Here is an 18,524-nt window from a genome sequence, read left to right as displayed (position 1 = left end):
AGGATCAAAAGAGATAATAGAAGTAATTGGGGGCAGGATAGGATGGAGGGAAATATAGTTAGTCTTATACAACACGACTATTATGGAAGTCATTTGCAAAACTATATAGATTTGGCCTATATTAAATTGCTTGCCTTCCAAAAGGAGGGGGTGGGGAGGGAGGGAGGAAAAGAAGTTGGAACTCAAAGTTTTAGGAACAACTGTCGAGTACTACTTTTGCCACTAGGAAATAAGAAATACAGGTAAAAGGGTATAGAAAGTTATTTGGCCCTACAGGACAGAGGAAATGATGGAGACAAGGGCAGAGAGGGATGATAGAGGAGAGAGCAGACGGGTGATGGGGGCAACTGGGATGCTCGGTGTTTTGGGGTGGGGGAGGGGAAAAGGGGGGAGAAAAGTTGGAACCCAAAATTTTGTGAAAATGAATGTTAAAAGTTAAATAAATTAATTAAAAAGAAAAAGAACTTTATTCCTATCAAAGTTGCAGAGGAACTTTGCAATTTCCCGAAAAGCAATTTGGCCTGCTCTACCCTCCCTTTTCATCTGCAGGCCCAACTCACAGTTCATCTCTCTTCCTCAGATATGCATACTGATAAGTGGTTTATGGGCTTTTCTGGGAGTGTTGGTATCTCTGGTGTGAGTGCTCATGAGTCCTTTTTGGTTCTGTCATTCACCTTTGGTACCATCTGCTACCCAACTCTTACCTGTGGCTCCAAGAAGCTGTAACATGCACAGAGGCCATACCCCAGTAAAGCCATCTAACTCGATGGCCTAAACTAGGTTGAAGATAGCTGATAGGCCTCAAGGCTGATGGTGATTTAAAGGGATATCCATCTCAAGTAAGTGAAGACTTTTCCAGGAGAACAGTCATAGAATGAACATTTTGATTCAATGGGATGTGAAGTTGACAGAAGCAGACATTGTGGAGTGCTTAGAGTTTGATCAGAAACTGAAGATGCCAAGGTCATCCACTGGTTCCAGAACCATGGCAGTGGTCTTGACTTTTGTCTTGACACTGGGCTCTGATGTCTCTGGAATAGAGTGAAGCTGATGATTTCTCACAACTCTGTCTCATTTAAATCCAATTCATGGAAAAAGTCAAAAGACATCATCCATGCTATTTTACTATTTCACTATGTTATTATTAAATCATTGTACAATTTTATTATTTTACTGTGTTACTATTTTATCTACCTTGAAGTCTTGTGGCAACAAGGTAATGATGAAGTCACAAGTGCTGATACACTAGGAGCTGTAGTCACACTCCTGTACAGAGATGGCTTGGGCCAGAGTAGCACAGACTACCAGACATGGCACAAAGTCCTTGGGAGGAATGGAGTTGGAAACAGCAATGGCAATAGTAATTTAATACTGAGGACTTGTGCATCTCATGATATTCTCATCACCAATACTGTCTTCTGTTTACCTAAATGTAATAAAACATGTCAATGTTTGCCACAAGAGTGCATCTGTCATTTTTTATATTCTGTCAATGTAAGGAGAAGAGACAGGATGTGAGAGTGACAAAAGCAATGTGTGGTGCTGGACCAATCAAAGACTTATCATCCTCAATGTAAACATTGATAGTCAACAAAAGCAGAGGCCCAAAGGCATGATGACTACCAGAAGACTCAATAAAACAGATAAGAGCATTTCCTGTGTCTAAACAGTTTGTCACAGATTTGCTGACGCTAATAAAAGACTCAGACCCAAAAGGGAACCCTAAACAAAACAGAGTCTAATCACCCATTACAAAAGTATTTATTGTCTGAAAAGCACTTGAAAAAGAAGAGCTTCCAAGGGAATAAAGGGAAAGAGAGAGAGAGAGTTCTCAAATGTTCGGAGGGGGTGTGCAAAATGGTAAAATCTTAATAGTTTCTAGACGCATCTGTAGCCACAATAAGTCAGGGAGAAGGATGTTTAGAAAGTCCCAAGTAAGCTCTTAAATCTGCAGAAGCTGCTTAAGGTTGCCCTTGAGCTGCTCAAGGCTGGTTCTGTGGTTTCTGGCAGCTATAGACATCTCCAAATTCAGCTAGAGTTCACATTCTAACATATCTATAGATCTCTCTCCCCCTCTCCCTCCCTCTGCCCTGGAGTGACCGGGGAGGTAGGTCAAGAATGAGAATTGGGAGAGGGTGCATGAATGTTGGAATGATATCCTGAGTGCCAGCAGAGGATATCTAGGATGTATTTGGTGTTCTTGTGCTCTTATAATGAAGACAATGGGGAGATAAAGATATGATAATTGGGTAACCCTGGAGAATGAAAGAGAAAACAGTAACAGAAAGCCCTGGAGAGGAAGCGACTAAGTCCCTTTCTCTTTGGCTACTGCCAAAGCTAAATTTTCAGTATACCAACCCTTTAAATAGTTTCACTCTGCCCTACAGTGTGAGTTGTGACACAAAGTAAGAAATATATGTTATACTTTCCTTTATCTCCTTCCTCATACCCCTCTGCTTGAGCCCAAACTTCTTATTTTTGAAGAGTTTCAGCTATCAGGGCTTAGGATAGTGAAAGATTTCCTAAGATGAATCAGAACTGGGGTTGGAGTCTCCCTCTGGAGGTGAATGGGAGGTCAAAGAGTCTCTTACAAAGGTGAGTGGGGGTTATATGCCCTATGCTAAAAAACCTCTTTTAGAACCTGGACCTGATTTGGATTTTTGTCTCCTCTCCTCATCCCAAATCTAGCATCCAAGGGGGTATGCAATCATTGTCTCTAAGTAGACAACGGCTGCTATGAGTATGCATCAATGTATATATTGACTTGATTTGGAGATCTTGTCATATATACTTCAATTGTCTTCACTGGTTTGTTGGCTTTTTACTTATTCTCATCATGAACATCTTTTTGCTTATTTTCATCATGAACATCTCAAGCTGGAATCCCTAAGTGTCCCATAAAAAGATATGAAGAAACTGTTGGCCATTCTCCCATTTATTTGAAATTTCTTTATATCTTCTGGTTTTGTTGATGTGTTTTAGGTTTTGTTCCCAGTATTATGTCAACTTACTGGAATGGGACTTGGAGCCAACACTTACATCATTTTATACCTACATGTTAATTAATAAATTAATGTGTATGTTTAAAGCAGTGTTATACATTGTCTAAAACCTGGGTGGTTCTGAGTATCTTTTACCTCATTTTCCATCTTTCTGACTTTGTAACCACTTGCTAATCCTGCTCAAGGAAGACTATTACAGACTGACATACTCACACAGCTGGTAAGTAGTTAAAAAGGGCAGTGAATTAAGGACTGAGTACAAATCCAGTGACCTTTCCACTACAGCACAGCTGACACCATTATCCAGAGTTTACTTTTCAGACACCGATTCTAAATCATTTTGCATGTACCTTTGCCATCCTCCCCACCTCCTCCCCATAGGAACCCCCTATTTTGCTCCTGAAACTACTGTTGAGTCTGATAGATGTTTATCTTTCCCTTGCCGGGAAACAGACCTCCCCTTCACTCTGACATCCAGTTCCAAATCATACTGGCATGGGCATACCTCTCCTCTTCTCATGTGTTCTTTTTGTGTTTTTCCCTACCCCCTTTAGAGTGTGAGCTCTTTCAGATTTGGAATTTTCTTGTTTACTTGTATTTGTAGTTGTATCTCCAGCTCTTTAAATTGTACCTGGAATATAATAGCAGTCATAAATCTATCTATCTATCTGTCTCTATATATCTATGATCTACTATCTATCTATCTATTTATCTATCATCTATCATCTATATTTCTTTCCAATTAACCAAAATTCATACAGGCAAGCTAGGGAATCTTGGAAGTACAGAGGTCAGGAAAGTACAAAGAGAAGCTCAAATGAAAAGCCTGACACCCCTAAAATTCTGGGGTTCAAGGCTTTTGAAGAATTAAAAAAATCTTCAAGAGAATACTCTGAGGCTCATTTGAGTTGGGGAAGTGTCTTTATAGTTTGATTGTTCTAGAGATAATGGACATGATACTCAAGATCAATGAACTCCTTATAAAGGCAAGCAAGGGTTTAGGTCCAGGTTCTGGAAATCAGTGATTAGGTAGTGTTTCCTTGGGGGTAGGGGACAATGGGATCCAGAGGTGAAGTTGAGCACCATAGAAGACATTATAGGAGAAACAAAGAAGTATAAAGTACTACAATTTGTACTTCTATAGTGCTATCCTCAGTGACCTCAACTCAATGAACTGACAATATACATTAATTCAATTAACATTTATTAAGTGCCTACCATGTGCAAGCTACCGCGTATATCAGTAAACTGGCGAAATTTCAAAAATGATACCTTAGGTGAAAATTATTTGGATTTCCACTTTGGAAATGATACTCAGAAACTGTGCAACATTCTTAAGAATGGCCTCAATGATGCCAGTAGAACTGGCTTTGCAAAGCACTTTACAATTATTATCTCACTTTTATCCTCACAACAACCCTGGGAAGTAAGTGCTTTTATCCCTTTATCACCACTTTACAGATGAGAAAACTGAGTCAGGCTGAAATTGAGTCACTTTCACAGAGTCACACAAATCGTAAATATTTAAGGCTAGATTTGAATTCAAGTGTTCTTGATTCTAGGTCCAGCACTCTATCCACCACACCACCAACCTTTAGTTGAATGAATTGATGTTTTGGAAATAATTGCAGGTATCTTTCTTAACTTATTTCTTCTCCTCCTCAACCCAGCCTCAGACCTAGCAGCAATACAACAGTGAGAAACCAGACTAGTTCCTCTGAGTTCCTTCTCCTGGCTTTTTCTAGTCACCAAGAGATCCTGTTACCACTGTTCCTGGGTCTATACTTGGCAGCCCTCCTAGGAAACCTGCTTATTCTTCTTGCCATTGGATCAGACTCACATCTTCACACACCTATGTACATGCTTCTTGTCAACCTGTCCCTGGCAGACTTGTGCTTTACATCTACCACAGTGCCCCGACTTCTCCATGCCCTGCTGACAGGAGACAGGACTATCACCCATTCAGCCTGTCTGACCCAACTCTTCTTCTTTTTGTTGGCAGGCAATGTGGACAGCTATGTGTTAGCTGCCAGGGCATGGGATCGATATGTGGCCATATGCCGACCACTTCACTATGCTACTGTGGTAACCCTATCACGATGTTTGGTCCTCCTGGGGGCTGTCTGGGTGGGCACAGCCCTGCACTCTCTGCTTCACACAGTCCTCACTGCCCACTTGTCCTTCTGTAGCAACCATGCCCTTCCACACTTCTATTGTGATGTCTATCCTTTGCTACAGATTTCCTGTTCTGATACCTCCCTCAACTTCCTGGTTGCCCTAATTGAAGGAGGATCCACCGTCCTCTTACCTGCTGTCTGTATTGTCATTTCCTATGCCTATATTGGTACTGCTGTGTACAAGGTCCGAGTGACTGGGGGTGTACGCAAAGCACTTGCCACATGTGGGTCTCATCTGTGTGTGGTTGGGCTTTTCTATGGGACTCTGGTGGGTGTTTATTTGCAGCCTCCAGGCCAGCTGGACACCCGGGGAAGGGATCAAGATCTGGTGGCCACAGTCATGTTCTCTGTAGTGGCTCCAACACTAAACCCTTACATTTATAGCCTGCAGAATCGTGAAATCAAAGCATCATTGGCAAGGTTATTCATGGTGAATAGGAACTAGTGTCATGATGAAGATATAATGAGCCCATGATCTTTGATGAAGGACTTAAAGCTCTTTACTTGGACTTGTAGCTTCAATTGAAGAAACATAGAATAGCAGTATTACTCCAGTAATGTTGTAGCTGCCTAGTACAACCTGAAAATGCCCCCACTACAAGTCCAACAAGTGACCATGCAGCCTTTGCTGGAAAACTTATAATGAGGAGGTACCCAATACCACTGAAGGCATCTCAATCCTCATTTTAACAGCTACAATTGTTAGGAACTATTCCTTTACATGAAGCTTATAATTGGTTCTTTGCAATTTCCGTCCATTGCTCCTAGTTTTAGCCTCTGAATGTAAAAAGGGCAAGCCTAATCTCACTTCTGGGGGCAGTTAGGTGGCACAGTGTATAGAGTGACAGTACTGGAGTCAGAAAGACTCATTGTCCTGAGTTCAAATACAATCTCAGACACTTACTAGCTGTGTAACACTGGGCAACTCACTTAACCCTGTTTGCCTCAGTTTCCTCATATGTAAAGTGGGCTGGAAAAGGGAATAGCAAACCACTATCCTACCTCTGACAAGAAAGCCCCAAGTTTGGTCATGAAAAGTCAGACATGACTGAAATGACTAAAGTACAAAAAATATCTCTTTCACATCATCTCTATTCTTAACTTGTATATCTGCTTTCCTCAGTAGTCAAGCAACAAAAGACATGGACACATACTGTTGCTGAGAATTTTGGGACAATAAAAGCCATTTTATTTCAGAATGGTAGGAATCAAGAATAATTCAGGTCTGTAATTTCAGATACCCAGCATGGTAACAAATAAGCTTCATGTCATTTGCCTCAAAGATTTTTCATCCTCCATACTATTATTTTGTCTTGCATTTCCATTCCTTCCTGGCCCAAGTCTTTTTTCTGGTTTCCCCAAAAGTCTTCCCTCCTGTTTCTTTCATGGTTTGAATTAATCCTCCAAAAGGACATGACTGTTCCCTTTTCTGTGACCAGTAAGGACTCTGTCTAGTTTCACATTCTTTACAAAATGACTGTAAATCTTTGCATGAATGTTTCAACTTGTCAAGGATCTACAGTTAGGAACTACTATTGATAAAAATGAAAGTGCCCATGATAATGGAAAAAAATGGAAAATTACATTTGAAGGTTCATATCATAGTGGCATAGCTTTAGAGATAGAGGGGACATTAGAAATAATATAATATGAGTTAATGATTTCTAAGTGAGGAAACGGAGGCTCAGAAAGGTTAAGTGATTTGCACAGGGTCAGATAACTCATAAATGTCAAAGGTAGAAATTGAACATAGGTCTTCTGACCCCAAATTGAGTGTCCTTTTTGCTATGCTTTAATATAGATGGATAGATAGATAGATAGATAGATAGATAGATAGATAGATAGATAGATAGATAGCATCTTGATCTTATGTCTCTCAGTTGCTTCCACCTTAACTTTTCTATTTTACTTCTGGAGTGATGACTTATGTCATCATATGCTGAATGAAGAGGTGATTTCATGCATTGTGCTGACCACTATCCCAAAGCATCTTTGCTAGGGAAAGAAAAAGGCAGTCAAAGATCTTCAAAGACCAATATAGAAAATAAAACAATAAAAAGTGTTATACCTCTTGTCTGCTGCACTTCTTTTGGGCAATGCAACGCCCTGAAGGATATCCAGGTGGCAATGCTGCCCCAATTGTGTTTATGTGCAAGAGAATTTGACTCATTTTTGGTTGAGAGAATGTTAAGTCTTTTTACTGCAGACTTCTATGAAAGGAGAAGGGAGCTTTTCAGATAACTGAATGACGTCAAAAAAGGTGTTCCAGGGAAACAAACACAGACTTTTGAATAGCTGCAAAGAGCTCTCAGAGTCATAGACATGTAGGGGAAATCAACTGCCCAACTTGTCCCATGACTTCTAGCACTTGCAGTGCTGGAGGGTGTTAAAAGCTTGACTGAGTTACATGACAATAATAGGTGAAAAGGCAGCAGATGAAATCAAAGGCTGAGTCTTGATAGGGCAATATCAGCGAAAGGATAAATGGGCAAGTTACTCAAGAGGAGAGGACAGTATAGAGCTGAACTGGTTTCAGAGAGGTAGGGAAGGGAAGAGAGTGTAGCCAAATGAAATGGTGATGGCCTGGGAAGGACCCAGAGGACCAAGAAATTGGAAGTCACAGAGAGGATAAAAACAGGGCATAGGTTCAAGCAGAGGGAGAGGTGGAATGATAATAAATTATTTTCAGATAAAGAAATTTCAGAGTTCTTCAGACTTTTTTTCCCCTTATATTCCCTTACCTCTCAATTTTTGACTCCTTCCTTCTTTAATGACAAGTAAGGACTTTACAACTCCAAACTATTTTTTGCCTCTTCCTAAATTGATGAATTCACTTTTCACCAGTCTTACTCTCTTCCCTTAGTCACTGTAGGGGGTCACTACCAACCACAGTTGGATACCTGTCTCTTGTTCAAAGCTAGTACAGCCCAACATTCATGCACACCTGTCTCCTGATTCAGTTCCCTCTGTTTTTTAACTCTCTGGTTATCTCCAAGTCTCATGGTGTTCCACCTTTCTGTAGTTCCCCTCTTCCACAATTGAACAGACAGATTTGAAGTCTATTGTTTGTTGCACAGAATGATGAGGTAAGGGAATGGGCAGGGTTGCTGGCAAAGATTATAGCGATATCCGTGAAATTGATGAATGAATCCTAGAGTGTAAGACTGTGGTCAGGTTGTTTCCTGCCATAGTAAAGGGACTGGTGAGAAAAAGATTCTGCGCAAACATGTTAAATATTAACTTTCTCTTCTCCTCATTTAGAAGGTTGTTACTTTCTGAGACTTCATGAGTTCATGTTCTGCAAAAAGACCTAGAATTATTTTGCCTCTTGTATATTCCTATTTTAAGAATTCTTTGAGAGTTTATGCAGACTTGCAGAGGTATGCTGGAGCCAGCTCAAACTGATTCACAAGAGCCAAATACTACATTTTGATTATAAGCATTTATACCTCAGAAATACACAAAATGATGCAAGTCAGGGCTTGATTTTTTTTTTTTGTTGCCTTGACTAAAAAAAGTAATGGATAAAGGTAAATAATGCATATTACACTTGAAAGTATGTCATGAAGACATTTCCCCCCTGAGAATAAGTTGTTAAACATTTACTCAAACACTCTTGGCAAAGACTGAGGGAAATATCTCGTTCTTCTGCCTTTTGTTGATCATGTGACCATCAATGTCATATATCGGTTTTGATAGAGTAAATGAATTTTTGGAAGAGGATCACTTCTCAAAACTCAGTTCTACCTAATGTTTTTATTTCATTTTTTCATTAATTTGTTCATTCACTCTAACATTAAAGTTGTTTTGTTTTTATCATGGTTGATCATTGGTATAAATGATACCTGTTTCTCAAAGTCCATGGCATAAAGCTCTGGTTGTTTCTCCCAACCTAGAAAAGCTTTATAGTACAGACTCTCTGTCAATCGCATATTTCTTGTCAACAGACAGACTTGCTAATTTCAAAATGATTTATCATTGTAAGATTGGACACTGGGTAGTGAATAGTTTTGGCCACAGCAATGCATGATACTGTTACTGAGATATGGAGTTATTGAGATGTGAATTGGGAAAAGGGGTACCTAGATGAAATAATCAATAAAGTCTTGAAGCATTCATGAATGAATGAATAAAATAATGAAAGAATGAATGAGTGAATAAAGAGGAAGAGTAAAATGCACAAGAAAGAGGAGTGACCTTAGAGTATGAAAGCCACTATCTAGCTCTGAGATCTTGGATAGGCTGTATCACGTCTGGACCTTAACTAACTATACAAGAGATTCTACTAGATTATGCAATGCATTCCCAACCAGCTCCACACAGGGCCATCTCTATTTGGATCTTCTCTCTCCTTCTTGAAACTTGGACTCCCCTGTTAGGTCTCCTGACCTAATAAGTGAACTTCTGTCTTATCTTGTCAACATCCATATCCCTTTCTGGACAGCTCCAAATCATGCTAATGCACATATCCCACTACTCCTTCCAAGCCTTCTTCACTGTTGTTTTCCCCCTACTCTGCTTGATGGATTTTGTTGCCCTAAAGTGTGGCTCATAGTGAACATTTAAGTAGTGATATATCTATATACCTTCATATCTCTCTATGTAATCTTTCATTCCATGAGTACATACATACATACTATGAACCAAGCACACATTGTATAAGGTGCTGGATATGAAAAAAACATAGTTAAAGAATTCCTGCTCCTGTGGATCTTATATTCTGTTGGAGAAAACAAGAATATATGTAAAATTTGCTGCAAAATATTTGCAAAGTAAAAATTATGTATATATTGACACAAGCTTTCTAATAAAAGTTTCTTGAGAGCAGAACCTGCTTAATTTTTTGTCTCTGTATCTCTATTGTATTGTAAGAGTTCAGACTGAAAGGACACACTGAACCTTGCAAAGTTTGGAAGCAAAGGTTCATTACTCACAACTCAGGAGGGTAGAATGTTTGTAGTCTACTGCGTTCAACTCAGTTCCACTGGGCAAGTATGCCTGTGGTAGCCCTGACACACAATGGGATGAATGTAATCCTCTTGAAAATTCTGAACTACTGGAACGAGCCATTGTGGGCTACTGCAGGGGGCAGGATCAATCCCTACCAACATGGATGAATCAGCAAGGGAAGAGTGTCCTCAGACCACAAAGAGGAATTTTAACTATGTCAAAGGAAGTCAAACAAATGGGGAAGTTATGGTACACTGAGTATAGTTCTTCCTTATACTCTATAAGTGAAGGAGGAACATTCCAGAGCCAAACCTGATCTGTGGGTGCTCAATACACCCAACAGCTCCAGAATCTTAGTTTTTCCTTGTGAATTAACCTCTAAGAGACCAGCTTGGAGTGATTGACTTAGAGTTTAGCCCATGTAACCTAGGACTGTTTCCAGTAAGTATCATAAAAATCAGTATGAGAATCAAGGTTACTGATGAGAAGACACTATCAAACTATGCCCCGCCCCCTCCCAGCAACCTAGCCCTAACTAGAGAAATCATCCATCTCCAGGTCAGTCTGGATTGTGGATAGCTAACCAGTGTAATCCTGTCTCCTTTACCCACAATAGAGGTCCTTACTTTCATTCCCATGCAGTTAAGGGTTAGGAATTCTCAAAGGAATATTAACCTTGCAGGAGAAGTTACAAAGGTAGGAATGACAGAGCAGTTCAGACCAGTGGTACAGAGGAGTGTATATACCCACACACCCACACACACTTACATTAGCAGTAATTAAGGAGAGGGGTCAGGGTGATGGTCCATGTAGGAGAACAGACACATTCATTCTCACTGAATGGCAAGGAGCTTTCTTCCCATTAACCACGTGCACTGGGCCATCTTGGGTGAAAAACGGCCCTGTGCTTTGGGAGCCTTGGTGTCTCATTCTCTCACAGGGGCTTATCATAAGAGGGACAACCCCAGAGATCTCCTGCCAGCAGATTTTTCAGATGATGTCAGTGTTTCTACCAGGGCCCTTATTGCTAGGAGTGAAGGCCTAGACTGTTAGTTTAAGGTTTACTCCTTGCTCAGAGGGGAGGAAATTTCTGTGGTGAATTTTGTCTGTCCACAAGGTGCATTATACTATGGGGCTCCCTGATTGGACACTCTTAATGTTGGGGAAGATGATTTGAGAGAATGAGAACAAGATGGAAGCACAATTGTTTAAGGTGATCATCAACAACAGTCATGAGAGAGGATGGCATTACATTAGAGTCTGAATTCCATGTTGATGTAGGGTCAACTGGCAAAAAGCATTCTCTTAGGCCTTGGTCTAGACAGAAAAAATAATGGTCTATCCAGGAATGCCCAAAATAATTCTGGCTCAGGTATAATCTTACAGTTTTTCTCAGCATAGTCTTTCTATATTCTTACATCTTTAGTTCTTAAATATATAGTTCTTACATCTTTCTCAGTTCCTAGTATTGGGAGGATCTCTACCTAATAGTAGGTACCCCAGAAATCCAACCAAAAGGAACTGCTCTTTTCAAGGTATAGAGGAATCAAAAAAAAAAAAAAACAGTGAATGGGACAAGTGATCCAAACAATAGAAAGAACCTGGTCATGAGGTTTCAGAGTTCTAGAGATTATTTCATCTTTCCATTATGGCTCTAGTTTGAAGGTGGGAAGTCTAGTGAATAGATTGCTCCTGTGCTCTTCTTTGGCTAATTATTGAAGTGAAAAAGGTATCATTGCTATTAGAGATGTGGTTAAGGTAGCTGATTTGAAGGCAAATGTCAGAGAGTCAAGGGTATTTAATCACTAATTTGAAATCAAGATAAGCCACAAAGTAGTGACTTCATAGCCAGTATATGCGGCCATACTAATCTGGATAAATTTTAGACCTCATTGGGGAAGTCAAGGGTTAATATTATTCATCTTCCAGAAGAACAAATGACCCATCCCATCTTTACCCAGCCATTAGATGCATGCATATTTAGGGAACTCCATTGGAGGTACCATTTTTTATTTGAAAGGTACAAGAGATGAATAATATCTCTGCTCCCTCAGGGATGGCTGTGAGGTTAGGTGCCCACCTTACAATGGATTTTGAAAGTGGGTGTTCAGAAGCAATGGAAGACTCTGATCAACTAGGAAGTCCACTAGGAAGTGAGTCAACTAGGAAGTATCACGGAACTGGATATATATATAATTTCCATTATTCCATATATATATATAATATATTATATATTATTATTCCATATATATATATAATTTCCATTTGATGACAGAGGTTTCCCAAGTGTGGCTGACTTTGTGGGACCTTTTAAACAACACTTACTACAAGATGAAAATGGTTGGAATGCTGCTGGCCAGGGGCTTTACTTCTATCAGGGCCAGGTAAAAGACTTGGAGCTACTTCTTAAAAGGAATATCATTGGGCAAGGCTTCACCAAAAATGTATGTGGAACATGTCATTTGTCTACAGTGACTAACTTGCTCTTTCTGTGACCCAGGTGGCATCATTAGTGTAGTAATCGTTTGCAATTCCATAGTACCTAGACCAGAGATCCCAGGGGCAAAGCATCCCAATTGTACTTTCGAAGGTTCCTAAGTCACCTTTCACTGAAACTGCATACTTTGCCATCATCTCTAATACAGAGGGACTGCAGGATGATTCTTGGGGCTCAGGGTAGGGTGGCAGGAAAAGGGGAGATGGTGCTAGCTCTAGAAGCCAAAAAAAGAATGGTGAAATTTATTGTAAGTAGGTTTTCTCTCACCTTAGAGGGGATCCCCAGTGCTCCCCCTTTTTAAGTATTAGACCTGGTGAATAGGCCCCTGGATCTTATCAGGATTAGTGGCCCAACCATTATCAATGAGAACAGTTAGCATGTTCTCCAGTCTAAGATGGAGTTCCCTTACTCAGCCCAAATAGGATGACATCATCAGTGCAATAATGGACTGTCATTACTTGGATCACAATGAGATCAGCACCCAACTCTATCTGTTCATGGCAGATTACAGTCAAACAGGCATTGTTCTCTTGACTATGGAGGGCAAGGCTTGAGGCAACCCCTTACTTATGACTGACTATTCACATAAGTGCCTGGAATGTAGGAGATACTCAATGATTTTTAATCACTTGATTAATTGATGAAAAGTCATTTCTTTGGAACAGTTCTCTAGTAAGTATGGATATCAGTATAGGCTTCATGCAGAAGGTAGCTCCTGAACTAAGCATAAAGGGAAATTAATATGAGATAGACATGAGTTCATTACAGGGAGGCAGAAAAAAAGAATGTCACATATGGGGAACAAAAAGTAGGCCAATTTGGCTGGAATGTGGGATAGATGAAGATGAGTACCCTTTAAAGTAACTGTGAAGGTAGGCTGGAACCAGATTGGGAAGGGTTTCAAAAAAGAAAAAAAAATGATTTTTTCTTAGAGGCAAGAAGGAGCTTAGCTTCCTCTTGGGCAGGAGATTGATATAGTCAAACCTGTGCTTTAGAAAAATAATTTGGGGAGTTATATGGAGAAGAGATTGATGAGGACAAAGTAAGGAGATCAACTGAAAGATTATTAGAGTAGGTGAAAGGTGATGAGAGCACGAACTTGGTGGTGCTCTAATGAAGAAAGAGAAAGGAACAAATGTGAAATGTAGTGTGAATGTAGAATTAAGAAGATTTGGCAAGTGATGGAAAATGAAGTAGGAGAAAGATTGAGTCATTGAGGATTACTCCAAGGCTGAAAACTTTATTGACTGGAAGAAGGTGGCATCATCAATAGAAATTGAGAAGTGAGGAAGAGAGGTGAGTTTAGGGGAAAAGATAAGGAATTCTCTATTGGTTATGTTGAGTATGAGAAGTCTATGATTCATCCAATTTGAAATGCACAGTAAGGAGTTGGTAATGTGGGACTGAAAATCAGAAAAAGGAACATGACTGGTTGGAAGTCATTTGAATGGATGTGATAGTTGAACCTATGAGAATTGAGTATACAGATAGAAGAGACAAGGTCCCAGGACCAAACCCTGAGGAATATCCTCACAAAGATAATGACTTCCAGATCTAACTATATGTGGGAATTACTTTTTTTCTTCCAAACAGCAGAATAGCTTATAGAAAACACTATTGGATTTGAAGTCAGAGCACTTGTGTTTGACGTCTACAAGTCCTACTTATATAACTTCAAGCAAATAACTTTCACAAGGTTCAATTTTGTGAGACACTTAGAGTTATCAATAAAAGGAGAGATCTTTGAGACCTTCAATTCAATTCAACAAGTACTGTATTTATTAAGTTCCTACCATGCACTAGGCAGTATCCTGGAGGGAGAAAGATAAAAAAAATTGCCCTTTCTCTCAAAGAGCTTACTTCTATTGAAGGCAAACATATAGACATATCAATAAATACCAAATCCATGCAACTCATTTCTGGGGGAAGGTTGCTTAAAGGGAAATTCATAAAATAGCACAGGGATTGAGGAGGCACAGTGGAAGGCTATAGAAGAATGGAATGGGGAAATTCAAAGGATAAGACTCAATCAGATGAGTGCAAGGAAGTTAGGAATGCTGAACATGGAGGAGTATCTCAATCTACACACAGTATAAGTCAAAATCACAGAAATTTAAAGTCATAGGACAACAGATTGGCACATTCTTTAAAAGTAATAAAATTAATGTTGACTTCAACTTCAGTTCCTGAGAAAGAGGTACAAAGTGGAGATGGGAAGCTTTGGGGTGGCATTATACACACAGTGGTGGTAACTTTTTCTGTCAGATGGTCTAGGTTTTGGAACATGTTTTTATGTGTCTCTACCTTTATCTAGGAGTTTCCTTAGGGCTATTTTCACCTCCTTATTCCTCAGGCTGTAGATGAGAGGATTCAAGGTAGGTGTGAAGGCAACATAAAACACAGTGATGATCTTGTCCTTCTCTGGAGAGTACAGGGACTTGGGTCTCATGTAAAGAGACATTACAGTCACAAAGAATAGGATGACAACAAGGAGGTGAGAAGAACAGGTGGAGAAAGCTGTTCTGCGCCCCTGGGCAGAGCGAATTCGAAGGACAATGTTGATGATGTGGATATAGGAGAAAGTGATGAATATGACAGGGCACAGAAGAGTAAGGACACAAAGGATCTGTGTGATAATCTCTGCCTGGGATGTATCTGTACAGGAGAGACGGAACAGGGCAGGCATTTCACACAAGAAATGATTGATAACATTGTCCCTACAGAACGAAAGTTTGAATGTTGCTACTGTAGCTACCAGAGATGCCACAAAGCCACCCATCCAAGACCCGGTCACCAGCCTCACACATACACCCCTGTTCATTGTAACTGAGTATCTCAAGGGGTCCCGAATAGCAATATAACGGTCATAGGCCATCACTGAGAGGATACAACACTCTGCAATGCCAAAGGACAGGAATGAGTAGACCTGTGTGACACAGCAGGAGTAGGAAATAGATTTTCTTTCTGCAAAAAAGTGTTCAAGCATCTGTGGGAACACACAGGTTGTATAACAGACTTCAATTATGGACAGATTGGTGAGGAAGAAATACATGGGAGTATGGAGGAATGTGTTCAGGGCTATCAACAATACAATGAGCAGATTTCCCAGCAAGATCATCAGATAGATCACGAGGAAGAGTAGGAAGAGGTAGACTTGGAGCTCAGGCTGGCTGGAGAGGCCAAGGAGGACGAACTCAATCACCGAGGTGAGGTTGCTGGTTTCCATCTTGTTTATGAATCTATTGATGTAACAATTAGGTTTATGGTTGCAAAGAGCTTTACATTATCTATCACTTTTGATTCTTATTACAAGCATTTTAGGCCAGCAAGGTATATAGATTTTCTCTTATTTTTTTTTCCTTTTTATTATAAATTTAACAATTACCCACAGACATAAAAGATCAAATTTATAAAGAAGGAAATAAATGACTACATGTAAATAAATCATCTTTTGTTATAGAAGAACTTTTAAAGTTTATGTTAAATTTAACACAGTATTAAAATTGCCATATTTGTTATTGTTACCTCTTGAATTTCAGTTTATTTTTTCTGTGTATTTAAAAGTACTTATGCTATTTTTTCCTGCATATTGCTTTTTCCTGTATCCATTGCTATATGATTTCTACTCCTACTTAAACCCACTAATTATAACTTTGTCACCCAATCCAAAAGTCTGGATCCCTCTGTGATTTTTAACATCACTGGCCTACCCTTATTCCATAGATACTTCTTTCTCTTGGTTTCTGATACATTACATTTTCCTTGTTTGCCTCCTATTTTTCTTAGTGCTTCTTCTCTACCTCCTTTATTGTTTCTTCATATTTGTTCCAAGCCCCTAATGGCAGTGTTCTTCAAAGCTTGATGTTAGCTTCCTCTCTCTCTTCCTCCCTCTCTGTTTCTCTCTCTCTCTCTCTCTCTCTCTCTCTCTCTCTCTCTCTCTCTCTCTCTCTCTCTCTCTCTCTTTCTCTCTCTCTCATTCTCTCACTCCCTCTCCTTCTCTCTCTCCTTCTTCCTCCCTCTCTCTCTCCCCTCTCTCTATGTTTCTGTATCTCTGTCTTTCTTACTTTCTCTCTCCCTTTCTCTGTCTCTCTCTGTGTGTCTGTTTCTCTCTATATATCTGTCTTTCTCTGCGTTTGTCTCTTTTCCCATTCTCTGTCTCTCCTTCACTCTGTATTACTGCCTCTCTCTGTTTTTCTCTGACTTTCTGTTTCTCTCTTCTTTCTTCCCCCATCTCGTAATTTCCTTCAAATAAAATTTCTGCAGAAATGATTCCCTACTCAATAATTCTACTCCTGATGTTCCTGCTGTGCTCCAGACATAAATCTCAAACTCCCTGTAACACATCGATTTCTGAATATATATCCACTAGTATTTCATGTTCAACATGGCCAAAACCAAAATTATGATCTTTTCCTTAAAACATGCACCTTTTTCTGACTTCCCATTTCTGTAAACTGCAAAAAAAAAAAATTTGCTATTCTCCATTGAAAAATTATCTTCAAATTCTCTTGTCTGCTTCGAACTGTCATATAATTAATCATCATGTACTATCTGTCAGACCTCCCTCCACAATTTGACTCACTTCTTCTTCCTTCTAGTTCTAACTGCCACCCCCCCCCCCAGTACATTATGAATTACTTCAAAAATTCCAAATCCCTTAACTAATCCTCCTACTCCTCATGGTCTCATTTCCCTATTAATCTACCCTTCATTCTGCTTCCCAAGGTATCTGCCTTACGTAAAAATATGAATAAATCTTCAGAACTCTCAAAAGACCTGTACTGATTATGGAATAAAGTTAAAATATCTGTGCAAATAACTGAAATCTATGTTTTTGAATACTCATGATATAAATGCAATCCATCCTCTGTGAAATAAAATTACTGTATTTTGCATAAAATAAGTTTGATCCCCAAGCCCTGGAATACTGATACAACAACAAATCTGTGGGAATCTCTCCACATGACTGATTTTCCATAAATGTCAATGGAAGCATTAAAACTTTGCTTATCAGTTTAGTATCCTTACCTCAACTTGATCGTTTCAACCTCAGTGATTCTGTGCAGAGATTCTCCTTTGCCCCAACTCCAAGGCCAAATGTGACTATAAAACACAACATTGTTCAAATGTATTAGACTATAGGGAAGAGGAAAATAAAAGGAAGAACAATGCATTTGATCTGGATAGGGCTCATTTGGGGCCTTATGACAAAGCCATATCTATTAACTGGACTGATGGTTCCAAGTCAAGAGTAAAGACATGTCAGCAAAAGTGTTTGGCACAGAACATTGGCACATTTTTTTCAATTATTCATTAGGAAGGCATAAGAATTACCTTTGTAACTTACTTGTTTGAAGTAAAAAACATGGATTATTACATTCTTAATCCATATGGGGTCCTCTGGGCTTATCAGCATGAAACAAAAGTTAATCATCTACAAAGGAAGACACGTAATTTGGCAGAGAAAATTTTTGTAGAGGAAAGAAGACGATAACAGAGAAAAGAAAATCAATAATGTTCATGTAAAAATACCTCCAAATTATGAAAAAAAATATGTAAAATATACATAAGTGTCAAAGTATTTTTCTATAGAGAGAAAAATATTAATACTTTTATATATTCTCACTATCCTATGTGTAGCTAGGTGGAGTAGCCTAAAATTAGGACAGACCTGAGTTAAAATTCAGTCCCAGACACTAAGTAGTTGAATGGCCCTGGGCAAACTGTTTGTCTTGATTTCCTCATTTGTAAAATGGGGAAATTAATAGTTCCTATCTCCTAGAGCTGTTATGAAGATCAAATCACAAAGTATTTGTAAGGCATGGAGTAAAAGTTCCTGACATATAATAGGCATTATAGAAATACTTGTTCCCTGACCTTCCCCATCACATTCAACAC

The 18,524-nt window shown here is 39.3% G+C and overlaps 2 protein-coding genes across 2 annotated transcripts; one reads left to right on the top strand and one right to left on the bottom strand.

The window, feature by feature from the left end:
• Positions 1-4,862: 4,862 nt before the first annotated feature.
• On the top strand, positions 4,863-5,624 carry LOC140519724 (olfactory receptor 1G1-like). The gene has a single exon (XM_072633052.1). It carries the CDS (start codon positions 4,863-4,865, stop codon positions 5,622-5,624), a length of 762 nt encoding a protein of 253 aa, XP_072489153.1.
• Positions 5,625-14,916: 9,292 nt separating this feature from the next.
• LOC140519721 (olfactory receptor 2F1-like) lies at positions 14,917-15,852 on the bottom strand. The gene has a single exon (XM_072633037.1). It carries the CDS (start codon positions 15,850-15,852, stop codon positions 14,917-14,919), a length of 936 nt encoding a protein of 311 aa, XP_072489138.1.
• Between the last annotated feature and the right edge of the window lie 2,672 nt (positions 15,853-18,524).

This window comes from Notamacropus eugenii, chromosome 1 (genome assembly GCF_028372415.1).
Source record: "Notamacropus eugenii isolate mMacEug1 chromosome 1, mMacEug1.pri_v2, whole genome shotgun sequence".
NCBI classification, from domain to species: Eukaryota; Metazoa; Chordata; class Mammalia; order Diprotodontia; family Macropodidae; genus Notamacropus; species Notamacropus eugenii.
Note: the sequence above shows the minus strand (reverse complement) of the source record. Positions and strands in the feature narration are given on the sequence as shown.

Bases quoted from the DNA above. Each gene is read 5' to 3' on its own strand.
- LOC140519721 (XM_072633037.1), bottom strand. From the start codon at position 15,852: ATGGAAACCAGCAACCTCACCTCGGTGATTGAGTTCGTCCTCCTTGGC.
- LOC140519724 (XM_072633052.1), top strand. From the start codon at position 4,863: ATGCTTCTTGTCAACCTGTCCCTGGCAGACTTGTGCTTTACATCTACC.